Source organism: Strix aluco, chromosome 1 (genome assembly GCF_031877795.1).
Source record: "Strix aluco isolate bStrAlu1 chromosome 1, bStrAlu1.hap1, whole genome shotgun sequence".
Taxonomy (NCBI): Eukaryota; Metazoa; Chordata; class Aves; order Strigiformes; family Strigidae; genus Strix; species Strix aluco.
In genome coordinates, this window is record NC_133931.1 from 152,277,699 (window position 1) to 152,295,347 (window position 17,649).

Here is a 17,649-nt window from a genome sequence, read left to right on the forward strand (position 1 = left end):
AGCAGTCTTTAATCTATTATTTGTCTCTTTTGGTATTAAAGGGCATGTACCACCTCATCTGGTATAACTATTTGCTTTTCAGAGGTTTAGAGCTCGGTAGAGACCAAGCTGCATTTCTAAATTAATTTGAGTATTTGTATTTCAAAGGCTCTTCGTTTCATGCTTTATTAGCTACAAATACAAACATCATGCAGTGCCTACATTTTAGAGCATGAATATCTTTCCTGCAAAAAAATAGGTTTCCTTTTTTAGTTAATTACATGTAGAGTGACTGATTATCAGTGATATGTTGATAAAGAGAAAATTTAATAGGTAATGCTCTATCTACTGTTACAGTTTTATTCATGCTCAGGCAGTACACAAGAATGACAACTTCAAAACTAAACAGAAAAATATCTGCACAAAGAAAATCTACCGAAGATTTCATCTTTTTTAATGTACAGAGCAGAAGGGGAACATTACTCTTATGCAAAAAATTATGTCACTTGGAGCACATGAATTGAAAAGTCTGAAAAATGTTGGCAGAATGAGCTACCTTCTAGAAGAAAGTTACAGATTGGTAATATAGTGGTGAACTGATGGCTTACTGGAAACATGCATTCAGTCTGACGGCACTCCTGAGCAAAAGAAAGGAAAAGATGTTATACGTTCTCCATCCCTTATTGCTGATGATATGAATCTTTGAAAATTATATTGCCTAATTCCCCTGAAAATCATGTTTAAAAGAAGTGGCAGGCAGCTTGCTAGGCTGTCTGGGATGGTATTTTGGAGAAATATGTAATAAAAATCATCAGGAATGCCCAAATTACTGTTATCTGAAAAACACAATATAACCACAATGGTTTTTTTATTTTCCAGGTGGTTTTAATGTCTCTCAGAGACATTTTTTCCATCCTCAAACTGCAGCTTTTTAACCCTGGATCTGACAAACATAGATGTTCAAAATAGAAATGTTCTCTCTCATTTATTATTTTTTAAAAATCTCTCCCTCAAATCACACCATTTTCAAAGTGATTTAAAAATAAACATTTATTACTTGAGGCACTGAAAATACCTACATGTTTCAGGGAAAAAATATCAGATCACTATTAGTATTCAAACCTATTCTAAAGCAAAGTACTTACAGAGCTATTTTATGCATTTAATTACATTTTTAGTTTGCTTACATTTTCTGTTTAGGAGAATAATTTTCAAATGTCTTTGTAACCTGGCTTTCTGAAGTAATCTAATTAGCTCTTAATAATGCTTTATTTGTGGTGCCTTACTGGTTAAGTAATTTCACTGACTGCTATAACATAAAATACTTTTAAATTTTGATTTGTAAGACACAGAACAATGAAAAAGACCCAGACAAATAAAAGGAAATTGCTAATACGCCAGGTGCACTGGGATTTGTTCATAATAATTTTACCAAGCAGTAAAACTACAACTAGTCTTCATATTCCTGGACAGGACATTCTTGAACACCAGACATGACTTTAAAAGCAATCAGCTTCTTCAGCACAGCTACACGCACTAGGCATTCAAAATGTATTTTTTGTTATTTTCCCACTTTCTTCTCCCTCAACATTTGTGAAATGGTAAAATTTACTTAAATTTCCTTCACATCATCTAGGTATATACTCTAAGCTGGCCACAGAGGACAGTTAACATAAAAGGTTAGCACTTTAAAAAGGCAATTCACTGCACACTAAAATAGGGATCTAAGGTAGGAGAATGGGTTCCCTCCAGCACATATTTGCTAAGTACTATGCTCTAGCACAACGAAGGAGCACTTTTAAGCAACGCCAATGAAATTAAATTAAAAATAAACTCCTGTTTTGTACAATAGTCTTGGTTAATTAGATTAACCCATATAAAAAGTGTTTTTCTTGCATTTTTCACAGGAGTCACTAATGCTAGTGGGTTTGTTTGCATCGTGACAGTATTTTGTAAATCACTGATTTAGTGCCATACAAGTATAGAATAATAAAAAAAATATTCCTCACTTTTAAGGTAAGTACCTGCACAGCACAGTGCACTGCTGTGCAAAGATGCTTGTGTTACCCCAAAAGCAGTACAGCTGAGGCAGTAAAATGCTCTGCCCAGCCTAATTAGCCTTGCAGCAAAGCAGGCTTTATCAGCCTGGGAAATACACTCTGCTAGGGCTTAGCCGTTCTGCTTCCAAAGGCAGTTCTGTCATGGCTAGCTCAAATATCTGCGCATTTGGAAATCAAGCAATATAGATGTATTTCAGGCATCATACATTTTTTGCAATGAATAAACATATCTATTTCTAATGATCACCATTCAGGTCACTCTTACTTCAACTAATAAGGCAGGCTTCTAGGTAAAATAAAACAATTCATAAGCTAAGGAGTGAAAACTCCAAAATTCATTGTGTGTCAAGGAACACTTTGTAGCTGTTTTAAAATCTTACCTTTCAAAAACACAAACTATGTGCCCCTAGAACATTCTAAAGTATTTCAATTACACAACTGTTCAAATGGGCTTAGTTGAAGAGTATGAAATCCCCTTCCACAAGTATTCAGAGACTTCTGAAGCTTCATTAGACAAAACGTGGCTTACTAGAAAAGTGAAGGTAAGCCTCAAAGAACAGGTACAGAGATGACAAATGACTTTTCCCTCTGTACTTCCTGCCATGGTTTTCAGTACTGCCAGTTCTCCATCTCTTCTTCAGAATGAAAGGGTTAAACAAAAGTCCATATAGAGGTGACTTTTCTCAATTTTCTTGAAAGGCAATCTGCAACATTCAACTCTTGCACGTTTCATAATACAGCCTACGCATATGATTTCACTGTTTTGAAGTATTGCTTTATTACACACACAGAAAATCTCCGAGATACCAACAGTTTTAAATATAAGAAAATAGTTGTCAAGAATGTGTGCAGTGAACCTTCCACAACAAATCTTTTCTTTTCAGAGCAACTTTTCAGCTATCAAGAAAACTAAAATCTTATTAAAAGGGCTTATACTGAAAAATCTTGCCCTATATATTACATGACGAAATACAGTTTTTTAGATGTAAGACATACAAATAAACAACTTCACCTTCAAGAGTAAAGAAAACAGATGGCAGGTCTCAGACTGCCAGAAACTAATCCTTTTCCTTTTCAGATCTACAATACTGCTATAAAAATTCAAGATTAGCATCTCTATCACTCTATTCAGAATCATATTAAGGTGATAAGCAACAGTTATTGCTGAGAATATAAAGGTAGTGACTGACTTTCAATTCACTGGTAAATGCAATAACCTTACAATTGCTTCAAAAATTAATCTATTTTTTATCTTTAAGCTATTATTAGCTTATATCAGATCATGTTTGGTAATGTGTTTAAAGTGAACACCTGATGCTCAAGCATTAATATTTTCAATAAAATTTATATTTTCCAAAACAGTCAAGATACCAACACCTACAAAAAGGCAGGCTTATGCTTCAAATTTAGAATAACATAACTAAACCACCGTTTCAAGTTACAAGCTTTAAACCCTTGAGTATATTATAAAAACATAAACATTGAAAAAAGCACTCCTCAAAACATATATACATTAACATAAAGGCATGCTGTTTCATAAATATCTATTTAGACTATTGTCTAACTTCTAACACAGAAAATTGCTACTTTGAAAGACCTGAAAAAGCAGAGAGAAAAATCCAAATGCAAAACTGAAATCACTTTAAAGATTCTCCTAAACCTTGAGATTAATCAGATGATACCCGTACATCAAAAGTGAGAGAAATATGATAAAAAGCTTGAGAGAAGCTTGATTTTGCAGTTTAACATCTTAAAATGGCCTCTTTCAGAGACTTCTATATTATCATAAATAAAATGGTGAAATTCCATGGTTTTTGATGTTCTATCATACAGTAAAATAAAGCAGCATGCCTTAAAAAAGAAAATCTTACCCTTTCCCATGTAAAAGACAGACCTAGTGCATCAAACTGTTCTCTCATGTGTTGAATATTACTGTAAAATTAAAAAAAAATTATTAACTTAAAATATTTCTATCACATGATCATATTCAAAATAAGGTGCTTATAAAGTTCTGAGAAATCAAAAGCACTAGTTAACCTCTAAACACTACTATCTCACTAGCAGTCAAACTCAAGGAACTGCCAGAATACTCATCTTAAATATTAATTTCAAAAGTCCCTAGTGTATGCTGGTTCAATTTCAATAGCTGTGTATACAAGACAACAATTTGTCTTCTCTTGATTTGAGCATAACTGAAAAGCAAACATGGCACTGCAGTTTGAGGCAAAGGTTTCTGAAGCATCACTTCTCATTGTTTTTAATTATCTTTACTTTCAAAGGGTCCTCTGAAATCTTCATGATGGAGTAGGACACAATTTCACCATCAGCTTAATCCTGCTCTATCCTGGCAATGCTATCCTGGATGTATTTTGCCTTGCTCTGGTGATAGTGTGGCTATAGGATGAGTAGAACCAGTTCACCTATTCAACTGAAGACATGCCCTACAAAAAGTTCTCCAAAAATACCTCACCAGTTTTCTGGCCTCCCTCTGATCAAAAGGCTGATTAAATCAACACTGTGGCTGCAAAAACATCTGAGCCAACACAAAGGAGGTAGTGGGAACTTATATCCTGGGAGGTGACAAGGAACCACTAAACTTCTGGTGGCAGAACAGCCATAGATAAACTTAAGTCAGCTGCAAAACTGTAGGGCTAAGACCTCGTCCCAGATGGATTATAATAAAAATGTAAAATAAGACACATCAGAATATACAGTGAAGCTTTAGTTTGAAAATCTACTAAATACAGTTTACTAAAATACCCACAGTTACACGAGATTAACTAGTGACGTGGTGTGAATCTATTCACATACTTTAAAATTGCTTAAAATTTCTTAGGGACTTTTTAACTTTCTACTAAAATGCATTATGTCAGATAAAGTTATCTTCCGACAGTGGCTAATTTGACAGTCATGAAACCAAGCATTTAATTCTGATCCAGAACAAACCTGCACTGCTGAGTATGCAAATATCCAGTATTAACAGTCACAGAGCCCCAGTTACACTAGAGAAGGCCTGACTTTTCTGGTAAGGAATTTTCCTGGTAGTATACCAGGAAATCCTCTTATGGACTCACAGCTTCCACCGGGGAAAACCATACTTTCAGTAGTACTGCTTATATTAAAGTCCCACTCAAAAAGAACTGTACCAATAAAAAATTTCAGATTTGAGTGTATTTTCACAAAGCTTCTGCCAATATACTAACTCTTAGTAACAGCAATTTCTCTGTGTTTGTATAAGTAATTCTGTCTTCATTTGCTTTTATGGTTTTTTCCTAACTTTGAGAATATAAGTAGTAATGGTCAATTTGAGTTCATTTTAAATCACCTGTTCAGAAAACCAGGATGCTCTGAAATTTGGTTGCTCACTCCTGAAACAAGAAAGCTGAAATGCTTATGGTGTGCCCCCTTTTACAGGGGTGGCTGGCTCTGCGCCAAGGATGACTAAAACACATGAGGTTGCTCACACACCATCACAGCTCCATGTTCAGCTCAGTCATCCCTCCCTGCCGCAGGCATGAGAAACATTCAGGATAGGGACAGTGGAGAAAAGAGGAGACAGCAATTACTTCAGTAGTCAGAACTTAAACTGCCCATATGATGAACCAACTCCCTTCCTTAGAATAATCAAAAAAACTGGGTATGTAAATAATTTTTCTATTTGGATGTTGTTATAATCAGTCCCAATGATGATGTGCTAACTTTTCTCAGTTTGTTGTTATAATATTGTTATCTAACTCTTAAAAATAGACAATCACTCTTTTCAGTACTAAGGAAATTTTCAAAGCAAAACTTTCTTGCAGTATAAAACTTCTTGTACTTTTAACTACTAGCTAAACTGCTTTGAGTGTATGAAACAATACACACCTATCTACAAGAAAAGAGAATCAGCTCAGGGTGTGCCCTGTCACATGCTTTTTGATATGACCTAAACAAACTGCTGAGACAGGCTGAGCTGATACAGGTCTTTGCTATTGCACAGTCTCTCTGCCCCACGTGCTCACTGCTTTTCTTTTGAGCCAGTTCAACTCAAGCAGTTGGCAGAATGGCTTTCTTCTGAGTTGGCAAGCCAAGTCAGTTTGAAGATTCCCTACAAGTGCCAAAGCTAGTACAATAGGTGAGGAGGGACCATGTAGTAGGGCGAAGGGGAAAACACTAACCCTTTGTAGTTAGCAAGTACTTAATGTAAGCCTTGTCTCAAAACCACAACCTTCACTTCTCCGTGCCTCATTTGTCATGTAGGTAAGGATCACAGTAATGCTCTATCTGGTGAAGGTTCCACCAAGATATCTGAGGTAAAACCGAGGCACTCAGATCTAAGAGATATGTAGATTTGTTTTACAGCTGAGCTTCGGTAGGCTTGTTGAAAGAAGACAGAAATCATCAATTTACTGACCATGCTACAATGTAATAGATAGCCCACAACACACTGTGCACAGTGATTTTTTAGACGCTCAGAAGAACAAAACCAGTTTTTTACATCTTGATGGTAACTGGTTCTCACACATATTCTTACCTAAACCATATGTTAAGGAAATTTTTAAAAATGAGCATAACTAACTCAGAATTTGTGTGTAGTGCACTCATGTGTTCTCCCTAAATGAAATAAATTGCCATCATATTTTAGTTGGAAAAGTATCAAGTATCTTAAGATGGGACCAGAAGCATGAAAAAAACTTAAAAGAAACAGCATTATCAAAGAAGGAAATGGATCAAGGTCCAAAAAGATACCACAGCTAGATTACTGCATCCAGAGCACAACAAACAGCTTCACTTAAGAAAACTGGTTTCCAAGTCATTTATAGAAATGAATGTTTACTTATACAACTTTCTACTCATTTTAAAGAATATTAGGGGAACACAACACCCAATTTTCATGGAAATCAGTATCAATAATGCCTGCTTATCACTTTCCAAGACCCAGTCTCAAATGAAAAAACTATCTTCTTCCTCTTTCGCACGGTACTGAAAACTGCTAGCAAATCTAACCACATAGCTCATAATTTTCAACTGTGTATTCTATACTAAGATTTAACTCACCATAATGACATTCTGATTTATTTCTTACTGATTTGGGTGTTTGGGAAACATTACTCTTTCAATATTCTACCTTTTTACAATTTAAAAGTCATTGAGATTAAAACCTTGAAAATCATCCTGATACATTTATTTTTCAAAACTGAATCATCTGTACAGTCCCATAAAATACTGGCAAATAACCCTGGTTCTTTCTTTACCATCTTTCTTCTACACTGGTTTTGCTCTGTTTTGTGGGTTTATGGGGGCCACAGTACAGGTATTCACAGTGGAAATGTCATATTACTTAATTCATTAAAAACTACCTTTGTGTCCAGCTTGCAGGGTGAAGCCCATGTTCAACTGCAGCATTTTCTGCCGGTAAACCAAATGCGTCCCATCCCATTGGATTTATCACCTGTCAGCAAAAGGGAAAAACACCATCTTACATAACTCTGGAACGGCATCAGCAACACACACAGGCCTCCAAATAACAAATGGTGTTTTGCATTTCAGCATTTGCTTTGTCTCAATTGAACCTCTTCAAAACATGCCAACCATGGCTAGATCTGTTTTATAAGATGAATATGAAGCATACTTGCTATCTATAGTGCAATGTTAGAGGGAGCTTAAAGTATTATGTAATAAATCCTCATGACTATTTCAATACCAAGTTGAAAATGACAAAAATCAATCTTTTCTAAATTTGTGTGGTCATCAAAATCAGCAGTTGATGCTACTGCTATACAGAATCAAATACTCATTCTAAAGAAGAAGAAAGCAAGCAAAACTAATTGAACCAAGTTTTATATACCTGAAGTGTCGCCTACTTTTTTCTTTTGTTGAAGGAAAAAAAAAAAAAGATAAAAACCCTATGATAGCCTTAAATCCAACAGATAAAATGAATAGGATGGGGAAAACTGTTTTAGTCAAATTTTACTAAAATATCTTTTGTAAATCTAGACTACAGACCGACAAATTGTATTTCATGACCACAAATAAAGGTGGAAAAAAATGTTTACTACAAAATAAAATAGATAATTCCTGTTGAAATAGATATGTATCTTTCTTATTAATGTCTGAATTATTTGGAAAAATAATCTACCAATACAGTAAGTATTCAAAACCCTGTTTAATAACCAGGGAAAGAAAGGCCAGCACTTAAGATGTTGTCATTAAACACATATATTGGATACCTGAAAAAAAATCCCATTTTTTATACCTACAAATGTGCTATAAATCTAACAATTATGATTAAAGTTACACAAGTTTAACAATAGCAAAACATGCCTAAGTAACATTTTACAGGTTGTAAGAAATAAAAATTTTTACCCCTTAAAATATGTATTTATATAAAGAACTTGTTCTTTAGTGGCATGGAAGCAAACAAGCAGTAAGAAAGCAAGCCCAGCAATACTAATCTCATAAGCTATCTCCATGTGAAAAATCTGTTTATTTCGGAAGCATAAGAGCTACTTTTGTCACTGGTTGAATTATTTTTATTCTTCTTTGCCACAGCCTTCTAATCCTCTGACTTCAATGGAATATTTCATAAAAAATACTTTATAGACATGTTTATAAAGGTGCCCTAGGCACCAACTCGGTGTAAAAGCAACAGGATTTAACAGATGTGACTCCTCAGCATTCTTGTTTTCAATACTGAGCTAACACTAAACCTGCTGTATATCATTATTTTGCTGGTGCAGCAACAAAACCAAAGGTATTAACCAGTGATCAACTGTGATTCAAGCCAGTACAGTAAGGGTCCATGCACAGCACATTTTTGATGTATGAATCTAACAGAAATCAGAATGCTATTCTGTGTAACAAATCTTCCCTATTATCAGACATATTATTGTTCCACATATCATAGTGTCAGAAAACTTGAGTTCTAACTCCCTACTTCCCCACATTATAAACATTACATGGAAAACTTCATTTGGAGCCTAAACCACTTGTCAATGCCCTGTGGAAGCACACCTCAGCCCTTCTCCTCTCCCTCTCCCCACCAGTAATCAAAACTATTAGTATAAAAGAGAAAAAAGAAAGGTAAAGTTTACATAAACTACAAATCTCAACAAAATTTTTTAAGGACATACTAAAATACTAGTTTCTGCAGCTCAGCTCTTTTTGCCCATTACTGTTGCTGATGACCTGTCTCTGGACAGAAATGATGAAATAAACCAACTTTTTTTTTTTTCACATATATTTTCTCTTATTTAAACCCTCTTTGTTTAGACAAGTGCTCTACATTTGCATCCCTACAAATGCCTTATTTTACTACAAGCTGACACACATTAAGGAGATTAGAAAAACTACTCTTGATTAATTTTTGTAAAATTTGGCTTCTGAAAATCTCCTGGATATAGACAGGCAGCCAAAAGCAAGGCACAATCTAATTTCTCACACTCATGAGCAAAAGGATGTGGGAAGAGCAGCTTCACTACCAGCTACAGACTCCCCAAAAGGGCTGACTGATGCTCCAGACAGCTAATGTGCAGACATTTTATCACTGTACCATCAGCACTAGCAGGAATTATCTAATCACACAGATCTTCCCAGTTCTAGCATGTATATTAAAAATATCATACAGTGTATTCACTTATCACGCTCAAAAGACAGTTCAATTTAACAACCAATAGCATTCTTCAAGTTAAAGAGCTGAAGAAGTACGCTAATTCAAGTTTTAATCAGAAACCTGAATTTCAAGAGACATTAAAAATATCCTCAAATTAATCTCCAGGATAGATCTATTTATGTAGTTGCTATAGAGATGAATATAACATGCACAGTGGTTTAGAAAATTATTTCAAGTTTATTGTCTCTTTTACTTCCCTACTGTGAATGGATTTGAAAGGTTTGTGAAATGCATTTGTCTAAACAACAGGTCAGCTGCTTCTGGATGGAATGTATATTACGTATCTACAGTTAAAATGTCACAGTCTCCACGCATCACTTGGCATTACACCTTAACTCAGCCAACATAAAACACAAGACTGAGATTAACTATATAGTTCTGAAAAGCATAAAAATCTCAAGAGACATGGAAGAGGAGAAGAATATATACATGTCAGAAGTTGGCACAAAGAATAAAGGAAGAGTTCAACTGTTCAAAACAAAGCAAAAACGGGAAGAAAGCAATTTTGAAGACCAAAGGATATTCCTTGTAGCTCCTAGATGGGTTGGTCATAGGCTCTGACTAGCAGAAAATATGGCTGCTCCCTCCAGCATTACAGACAAGCAGAAGAAAAAAATATCATCCACTTTCTTGAATGCTGACTTGATTGCTTCTGACAGCCGTCTCTAAACCTTATGCAACTGAGGGATCAGTTCTGCTCACTAGAGCAACTGTTCTTCCAAGCATCGCTTCTCTGTACAGAGAGTATTTTTTCTAGGTCGCAAGGAGAAAGAAAAACAAATAATGAACATATCTTGTAGGACAGGAGGCTTGCATAAGTCTAAGGACGCCTATACATCGTAAAAGAAGGCAGGCTATAGTTTCAGTCATTTTAAGACGGCAGAAGCCAAAGGCAGCTGTGTGCTTCTGGCCTTCACAATGAAGTGGACAGGTAAACTCTTCTTAGTTAAAACTAATAGGTTAGTCTTGAATACAGATTATTACATGGCTTAAGATCCTTAGAAGTTCACATGATCAGGCAGGATCAGCTATGAAAGACTGGCATTTTCTACCACTCAACGTACTATGTTTTGCACAGGAACATGAAGTTGCAATAAAGTGATTAATTAGTATGTGGGGAACAAAGTGCTTGGTAACTACCACACTGAGCAGTCTTTTCGGGAGCAGATTACTAAAAAGAAAAACATTTTAGATCCCAAAGACTCTGACTTCAAATTAGCTCGAAGCATTACTTTAAAAATAATTTCACAGCACGGTCAAAAATCTGTCATTAATAATGGCTGGAGCTCTTAATGTGACTGTGGGACAAAGCAGAGGAAGACACAGTAACTCCATTAATTCATTTGTGAGATCTCAGCTCTTCCTCTCAGACGATTTTCATCTATTCGCTGCTGTAACAATCAGCCCATCACACTGACATTAGTAGGCGAGATCAGTAAGTACTATATAACACAAAGCTGACAGTGATCTCATAACACTCCGTTCTATGCCTCCATCAACATAACTAGGACAGACAATTCAGTGAATTTTCCTTAATGTTTGTAAGGAAACAAGGAACTTGTTTGCTCTCCTGATGTGCTCAGTATGTCTCAAAACTATGACCAGGGAGCTGACGTATCTTTCTTACATCCAGATCAATGCATTCTAAATTCTAAGAAATACAGCAGAATCAGTGTCAAAAATGCCTGTAAATAAACACATTTATTTCAGAGAATATGTGATAAGAGAAGACAACCAAAAATGAAAATGAAAGGGCTCGTTGACAGATTAGTGATTTGAATCAATACAGCAAGGTCTACATTCCTGTCTCTAGTTATGGCCCCATGACATACTCGACGTGAACTAACCAAAAAAGGCTCACAAAATAGGCCATGGGTGGTCATGAGTTCCAGCTGCCAGAAAACACCCCTGGTTCCAGCAGCAACTTTCTGTCATCCTCCTTGCACTTGACCTCACAACTGTGCAACCACACACAAGTGAGACAGTGAGGACACGGTTGGAGAGGGGAAAGGAGAGGATGGCTGCTCCTTCCACTGGCTGCCCACAATTAGGCTGAACATGTTGAAAATCTGACTTGATTTTCAATAGATTACAGATACAACACATTTTTAATACAAGACCTCCACCTGAATGCAGCCTAAATTGCCTTTTAAGTGTAGTAAGGTAAAAAACACCATTACACAACAGCTAAAAATTACCACCACCAAACAAAAAAAACCCAAGCAGACAAGGCACACCTGGAAATAGAGCAAAATAATGAATTTTTGACTAGTGTGTACATTCTAGCAAGGCTATTTCAATGCCTCTCTGCAACACAATGCTGCATATTAGCATTCTGATAAGGCACTTTCAAATTAAAAAATAATCAATCCAACCAGATTTCTATCAAAACATAACTCTGCTTATAAAATTCTCTAATTTATATGTTGTTCTCACAAGATACAAAATATGAGAAATTATTCTATGTCCACATGCTATCACAAAGATTTAGAAAACAAAGGTGTCTCTCACTTCCTTAATCTCACACATTCTTGTCTAACATAATTGCATTTAAATAATACCTCATTTTCTCTTTTTCTTTCAAAATGAAACAGTGAGCTCATTCACACCTTCAGTGCTTGCTACTGGAAAACTAAATTTAAATAAGATTCAATTCACGTAGGATACTTGTAATACTTTCCACTTGTTTTATACCACAGAAAATAACCTGGCGAAAGGACACAACAACCTCACACAAAAAATATGGTGGAGCACAGCAGCTAATGACGATCAGAAAATGGAACTGTACTGAAATAATTCATCCTATTGATGACTTAATTATAAAGTTTTAATTAAACTTGCCTGTCTTTCTTCAATACCATTCACTGTTGCAATTTCAAGAGCATTAAGATTCACTGCTGAAAGGGAAAACAATTAATGAAAATACATCCAATTTAAAAAAGATGATGTTCTGGATAAAACTAAAACATTCTTTAAGTCATTTGTGTATATTGTGGAAATATCAGTGACAATATTCCAATCTCAGCTATGAGGAGCAGTTTAAGTATAAATTAAGAAATCTGATCTTAGTGTACAGGAATTTCACCCTGAATTGTCCAATGATCATTCTCATTTCTGCACAACTCATATATGTGACAGCCTCGCTGTGGTATCAATTTCAATTCAAAATTTTATTAAAAAGATATCACAGGATCTATTGAACTGAATCGCTCTCTGTTTACTGATTGCTAAGGGAATTATTCTTAATCCTCTGAGAGGCAAAAATTATCCACTTTGGAATTTATCAAAGACATGGTAATGATAGCATGATAAAGCAATGGTAAATACTTTTTTCCCTGAGCAGCAGCAGACTCGAAATCTGCCATGGTGAAAATCACCATTAAAATCTCTATAATTTGTACATGGCACTCAAATAATGAGTAGGGAATCTCTTAACTTCTTACAAAACTCCTACATTTGAATACACAACATGCATGTAGATTCACAGAGAAAACACAACCAGAAACTGCACATTATAGTTCTGGATTGGTTTATTAATAGATACAAATTTGCGATTTAAAATATATAAATTCTTTTTCATAGCATTTTTAAAGAAATATGTTTGTAATAAGATCTGTGACTAGAACTCTCCATACACAAAAATTGTTTTAATTGTACTTCAAGAAAAATGTTATCTTTAACACATTTTGAAAAGAGACTAGCTTGGTGCATTCATGCTAAGTAATCTGTACAGTTTACAGTTCCCACGCAAAGACTTCAAACTCCATCTTCAGTAATTAGAATGTAAACAAGTTATAACAGATGTACCCTACAAATCATTTATCCAGCAACCCAATCCAAACCCATAACAGAGTTTGTTTCCCATGCACTGCCTACAGGTCCTTGAGGAGTGTCGGAACAAGACAATGCTTCGCTGGTCAGATCTTCAGGTAAAACAAACGGGACTTCATCACCCAGCAGCACAATCAACGTGCTGGCCCCGAATCGATACAACTGTGGTGATTACCTCTGTACTGCAATACACACACTCACGCACCCCCTGCTGAAAACTCTGCGAAGCTTATCACTCATCAGTACACTGAAAAAGGGACTGCCTATTGTGATGTTACACTTGCATTAAATCCCACCCCTGTACACCATTTCATAAATGACCAGCCAGTCACGTATTGCAGAAAAGGCTGCTGCTCATTAGGTAATCTGTTTGATTGCTCATTTTCAGTGTCATTAGTCACCAATATAATTTACGGCTTTATGCTAAAGCAGTATTTCCTCCAAAAACAAGGCGGGGGGAAAAAAGCAACAAATACTTATTTTCCCACTTAAAATGCTGGTGAAGTACAGGTTCCTGGCAAATATCAGTAGATTTCAGTGCATATTACCTCACTAGAATATTTTAATTGAAACAAAATCAGATCCTATCGAGCCAGACAAATTAAATACTAATGTTCCATTTCAGAAAAACAAAAAAACAGCATCCAAATTGTTTAACACTTTCCCAGTTAAGATTTCAAACTACCTCCAATATGAAGAAATTACATGCATGCATTCCAAAAATGGTTCCAATTTACTAAAGGAGCTCTAATCCCTTTGTAAAGGCATTCAAGCTTATCCTTATTTAAGTATTATAACAAATAAGTCAATTCTTGCCTGTTCAGATTAAATCAATATGAAACTAATTAACTATTTTCTCATGAAGTCATTCTCTAAGAAATATATCCCCAATTTATTCAACATACATTACCCTCTTACTCAACCATATATATACTAGTCAGCTATGTACACACCATATATATTTTCCCTGATATTTTCCCTCACTAATTATTAGACAACAAATATACATTGTAGTCTGAAGTTTTCCCTGGGAACTGTAAGTCTGTATTTTTCATGGTAACAGCCCACCACTCCTCGTTGCCTTACAAACACTTTCAACCTACCTGTACTGTTTCTAGCAGTTCTATGACTTGCTAACCAGGGTCAGTTCTACATTTATATATAGAGATACAGTTTCTAAGATTATTTTCAATGAGTCTTCCTTTTTTTTTTTTTTTTAATTTTGGAAATGATGGAAGCAAAGCTTAAACATTACTACTCAACAATCTTACCCTAAACTTGCCTTGAATACCTGAAACGCATTCAGTTCTATTTGGAATTTTGACTTGGAAAAAATTAGTAATCCCTGAACTTTCAAACATGCAATATTAAAACTGAATTTCCAGAAAGAAAAAAAATAAGATCAATGGAATAACTTCAAAATTATGCATTCTAACATTTTTTGTTTCTAAAGCATTCTTTCTTTTTATGTACTGAAGAATTCGAGTAATTCCCTGAATACAGAGAAAAACATTTTTCTTGGGAATATCAAATTTCATGTGTGATAAAACATAACTATGTCATAGCCTACAACCATCACAAGAAAGAAATCTTTAACAGACTGTACAACTGTGACAATGGCCAGAGAAAACATCTAGAGGCTGATAAATTGTGAGGAGAAAAATCAACTATAAAGACTTTAATTCTAAGCGATGGAGAAATTAGCATGGCTAATAAAGAAAAGGTTTTTTAAGGTAAATATAATTTCTATCAAGTTAATCTACATCACTAACACAATAGCTCTTAGTCTGACATACTCAGAAAATCATCTGAGAAATCTTTAATGTCTCTTAATCGTACATGAAGGTTAAATTCTTTGGCTGCCCACCTTTAGTCATAAATAGATGTTCAAAGTGGTTAACACAACAGAAGATACATATATTTATAGAAATTCAGCATGTTCTACAGGCAATCTAATATCCTTCAAAGTCATTTTTACATGAAATATAAAACTAAGCTGAAATGCAAGATTTAAAAACTTTAAAAGACTTTCAAAACTTTTCTGAAAAAAAAATAGGCAATCATGGAAATAAAAACTTGCTTTCACAGTGGCTCTTGTATTTAATTGAATTATCTTTTCATATTCTCCAAAGGTTTCTACTAAAGGTGCCTACTTCCCTTGTATTCAAAAGCTAACATCTACAGCATCCTATTAGAGGTAGACAATTTTCACTTTATTTTAGCTAGTACAAGAGGAAGCAAGTTTTCATCTTTCTGAATAGAAATTTAGTGGATATCTTCACTCTCTCATCACTGTTATTGATGAGAGATGAGCTATGTCCTGAAATAACATCTCCACTGGTCTTAACATCAAGAAAGAATCAAAAGTCCCCTCAAGAACCTAGTTAGCTCAATTTTTTTAGTGAGATATAAGTTCTGGTCATTCAGAGGAGTTCGGAAAGATTAGTGTTACAACAGACATTGGGCTTTTTTCTCATTTAAAGTCTAAGGCAGTTATTTCTTTTTCCTGTAATTTTAAAAGCATGAGAACGCATTTCTGTAAAGCAGCAGCACATACTCAATGCACGGTATGTTCATCATTGGCATAAAATACACAGTATTTGGAAAGGCAGCACACTGAATAATTCAGTGACAATACCTTTAAGAATCTCATGGATGATGATAAATCCAGGAAACACTACACTTCTACAGCACTTGTAGCAAGGAAATTGTACTTAGTACCACAACCAGCAACTAACATTTATTTCTCCATTTGATCTTCTTTGTACTCTTTTGAGGTTCTGATTCCTATATTCTTGAGCTGTTCTTTGTCTCTTGTACATTAGAGAGAATTCCTTTCTGAGTCGTACGCTAGACTCTTGCCTACAGCTCTTTCTTTCCTTTTTGTTCCTTATGCCAAAACCGGGTATTCTCTTCCCATTCTCCTTCCTACTGTTTCCCAGATTTTCAACATTTTCCCTCTACCAAATGTCTTCTTCCTCCTTAATATGGTTGTCATTCAGGTCACAATTCTCCCACACCTTCCTTACATCCTTCGAATTCTACCCGCCACCCTTTACTGCAGAACACCAATTAGGATGGCACCTGTAGACTGCAGGGACTAAGCTCTCAGCTACACCTTCTACCTACCGGAAAGAGAGAAGGGAGAACGGGAAAAATTACGGCAGGCATGGGGTGGACTGGAAAAGAGGGACACGGAAGGGAAGATGCAGCAAGTTAGCTAATCTTAGCCTTCCTCGTAGTCTTGCACCTTCAGAAGACAGCATTTTGTATGTATGAGCAAGGCTGAAACAGGCAAGCCAAGGGGTCAGCTGCTACAGAACACAAACTTCTACAGTTACACCCACACAATGCGACATGTGACACGACCCTGTTCATCTGACTTGTAGCAGTCATGAGAAAGGGCTTCCCTCCCAGCTGGCACAGAGGAGCAGGATGTCCCTCTGAGTCTGACAAAGGGCATCAACCGGTTCTCAGGAGCAGAAGAGGTGAAAGAAGTTGACTTCTGTGGTGTCTCAGTTTTCTCTTGCTAGCTACACCGTCTCCTCCCCCACGGTCCCACCCAGACAGCAGCAGGGTCTTCAGTCTCCTCTCATAGAAATGGTGTGGCCCACACATCTCATTGACACTGTGCTGTACATCAGTAGATTCAGGTAGCTGACACAGCATCAGCTGTATCATTGGAGATAGCTTTTAACAATTTGTTATCAACAGTGAGTTCTGAACACCACCTGTTTTTAAAAAAGTCTCAAATTTCAATATTCAAAGCTCCACAGGTCATTACCTATGCATCTGTAGCATATATTCCAACTAAACATTCACCTTCATGGATTCTGGAAAATACTAATTTCCTGACCAATTACTGTATTAAAACATCAAAAAGCCACCCAGTCCTACTGCCAATCTTTTCTTACCTGCATCCCTCTCATTTTCTGGAACCGAGCTACCGCATCACTGATGGTGTAGACACGAACATGGCCCATGTGAAGCTTTCCAGAAGGATATGGGAACATAGAAAGCACATAAAATTTTGGTCTTGATTTCTAGAAAGAAATTTTTAGAAAGTTGTAACTACATGAGTTAGCATTTCACTTGAATATATACACGTGCACATTATAAACTACACAA

General features: G+C 35.7%; 1 protein-coding gene across 9 annotated transcripts in view; it reads right to left on the reverse strand.

Annotated features, from left to right (window-relative positions):
- Positions 1-17,649, reverse strand: part of LARS2 (leucyl-tRNA synthetase 2, mitochondrial) — a 145,655-nt gene that overhangs the window by 67,822 nt on the left and 60,184 nt on the right. For 6 of the 9 annotated variants that reach the window (XM_074840562.1, XM_074840588.1, XM_074840571.1 and 3 more), the window contains 3 exons: positions 17,436-17,564; positions 7,379-7,470; positions 3,911-3,971 (listed from right to left, as the gene is read on the reverse strand). In XM_074840562.1, the coding sequence (XP_074696663.1) occupies positions 3,911-3,971; positions 7,379-7,470; positions 17,436-17,564 (282 nt within the window). Of the gene's footprint in view, positions 1-3,910; positions 3,972-7,378; positions 7,471-10,316; positions 10,444-12,531; positions 12,588-17,435; positions 17,567-17,649 lie in introns of those variants that run through there. The other 3 variants (XM_074840605.1, XM_074840627.1, XM_074840616.1) reach the window with 3 other exon arrangements.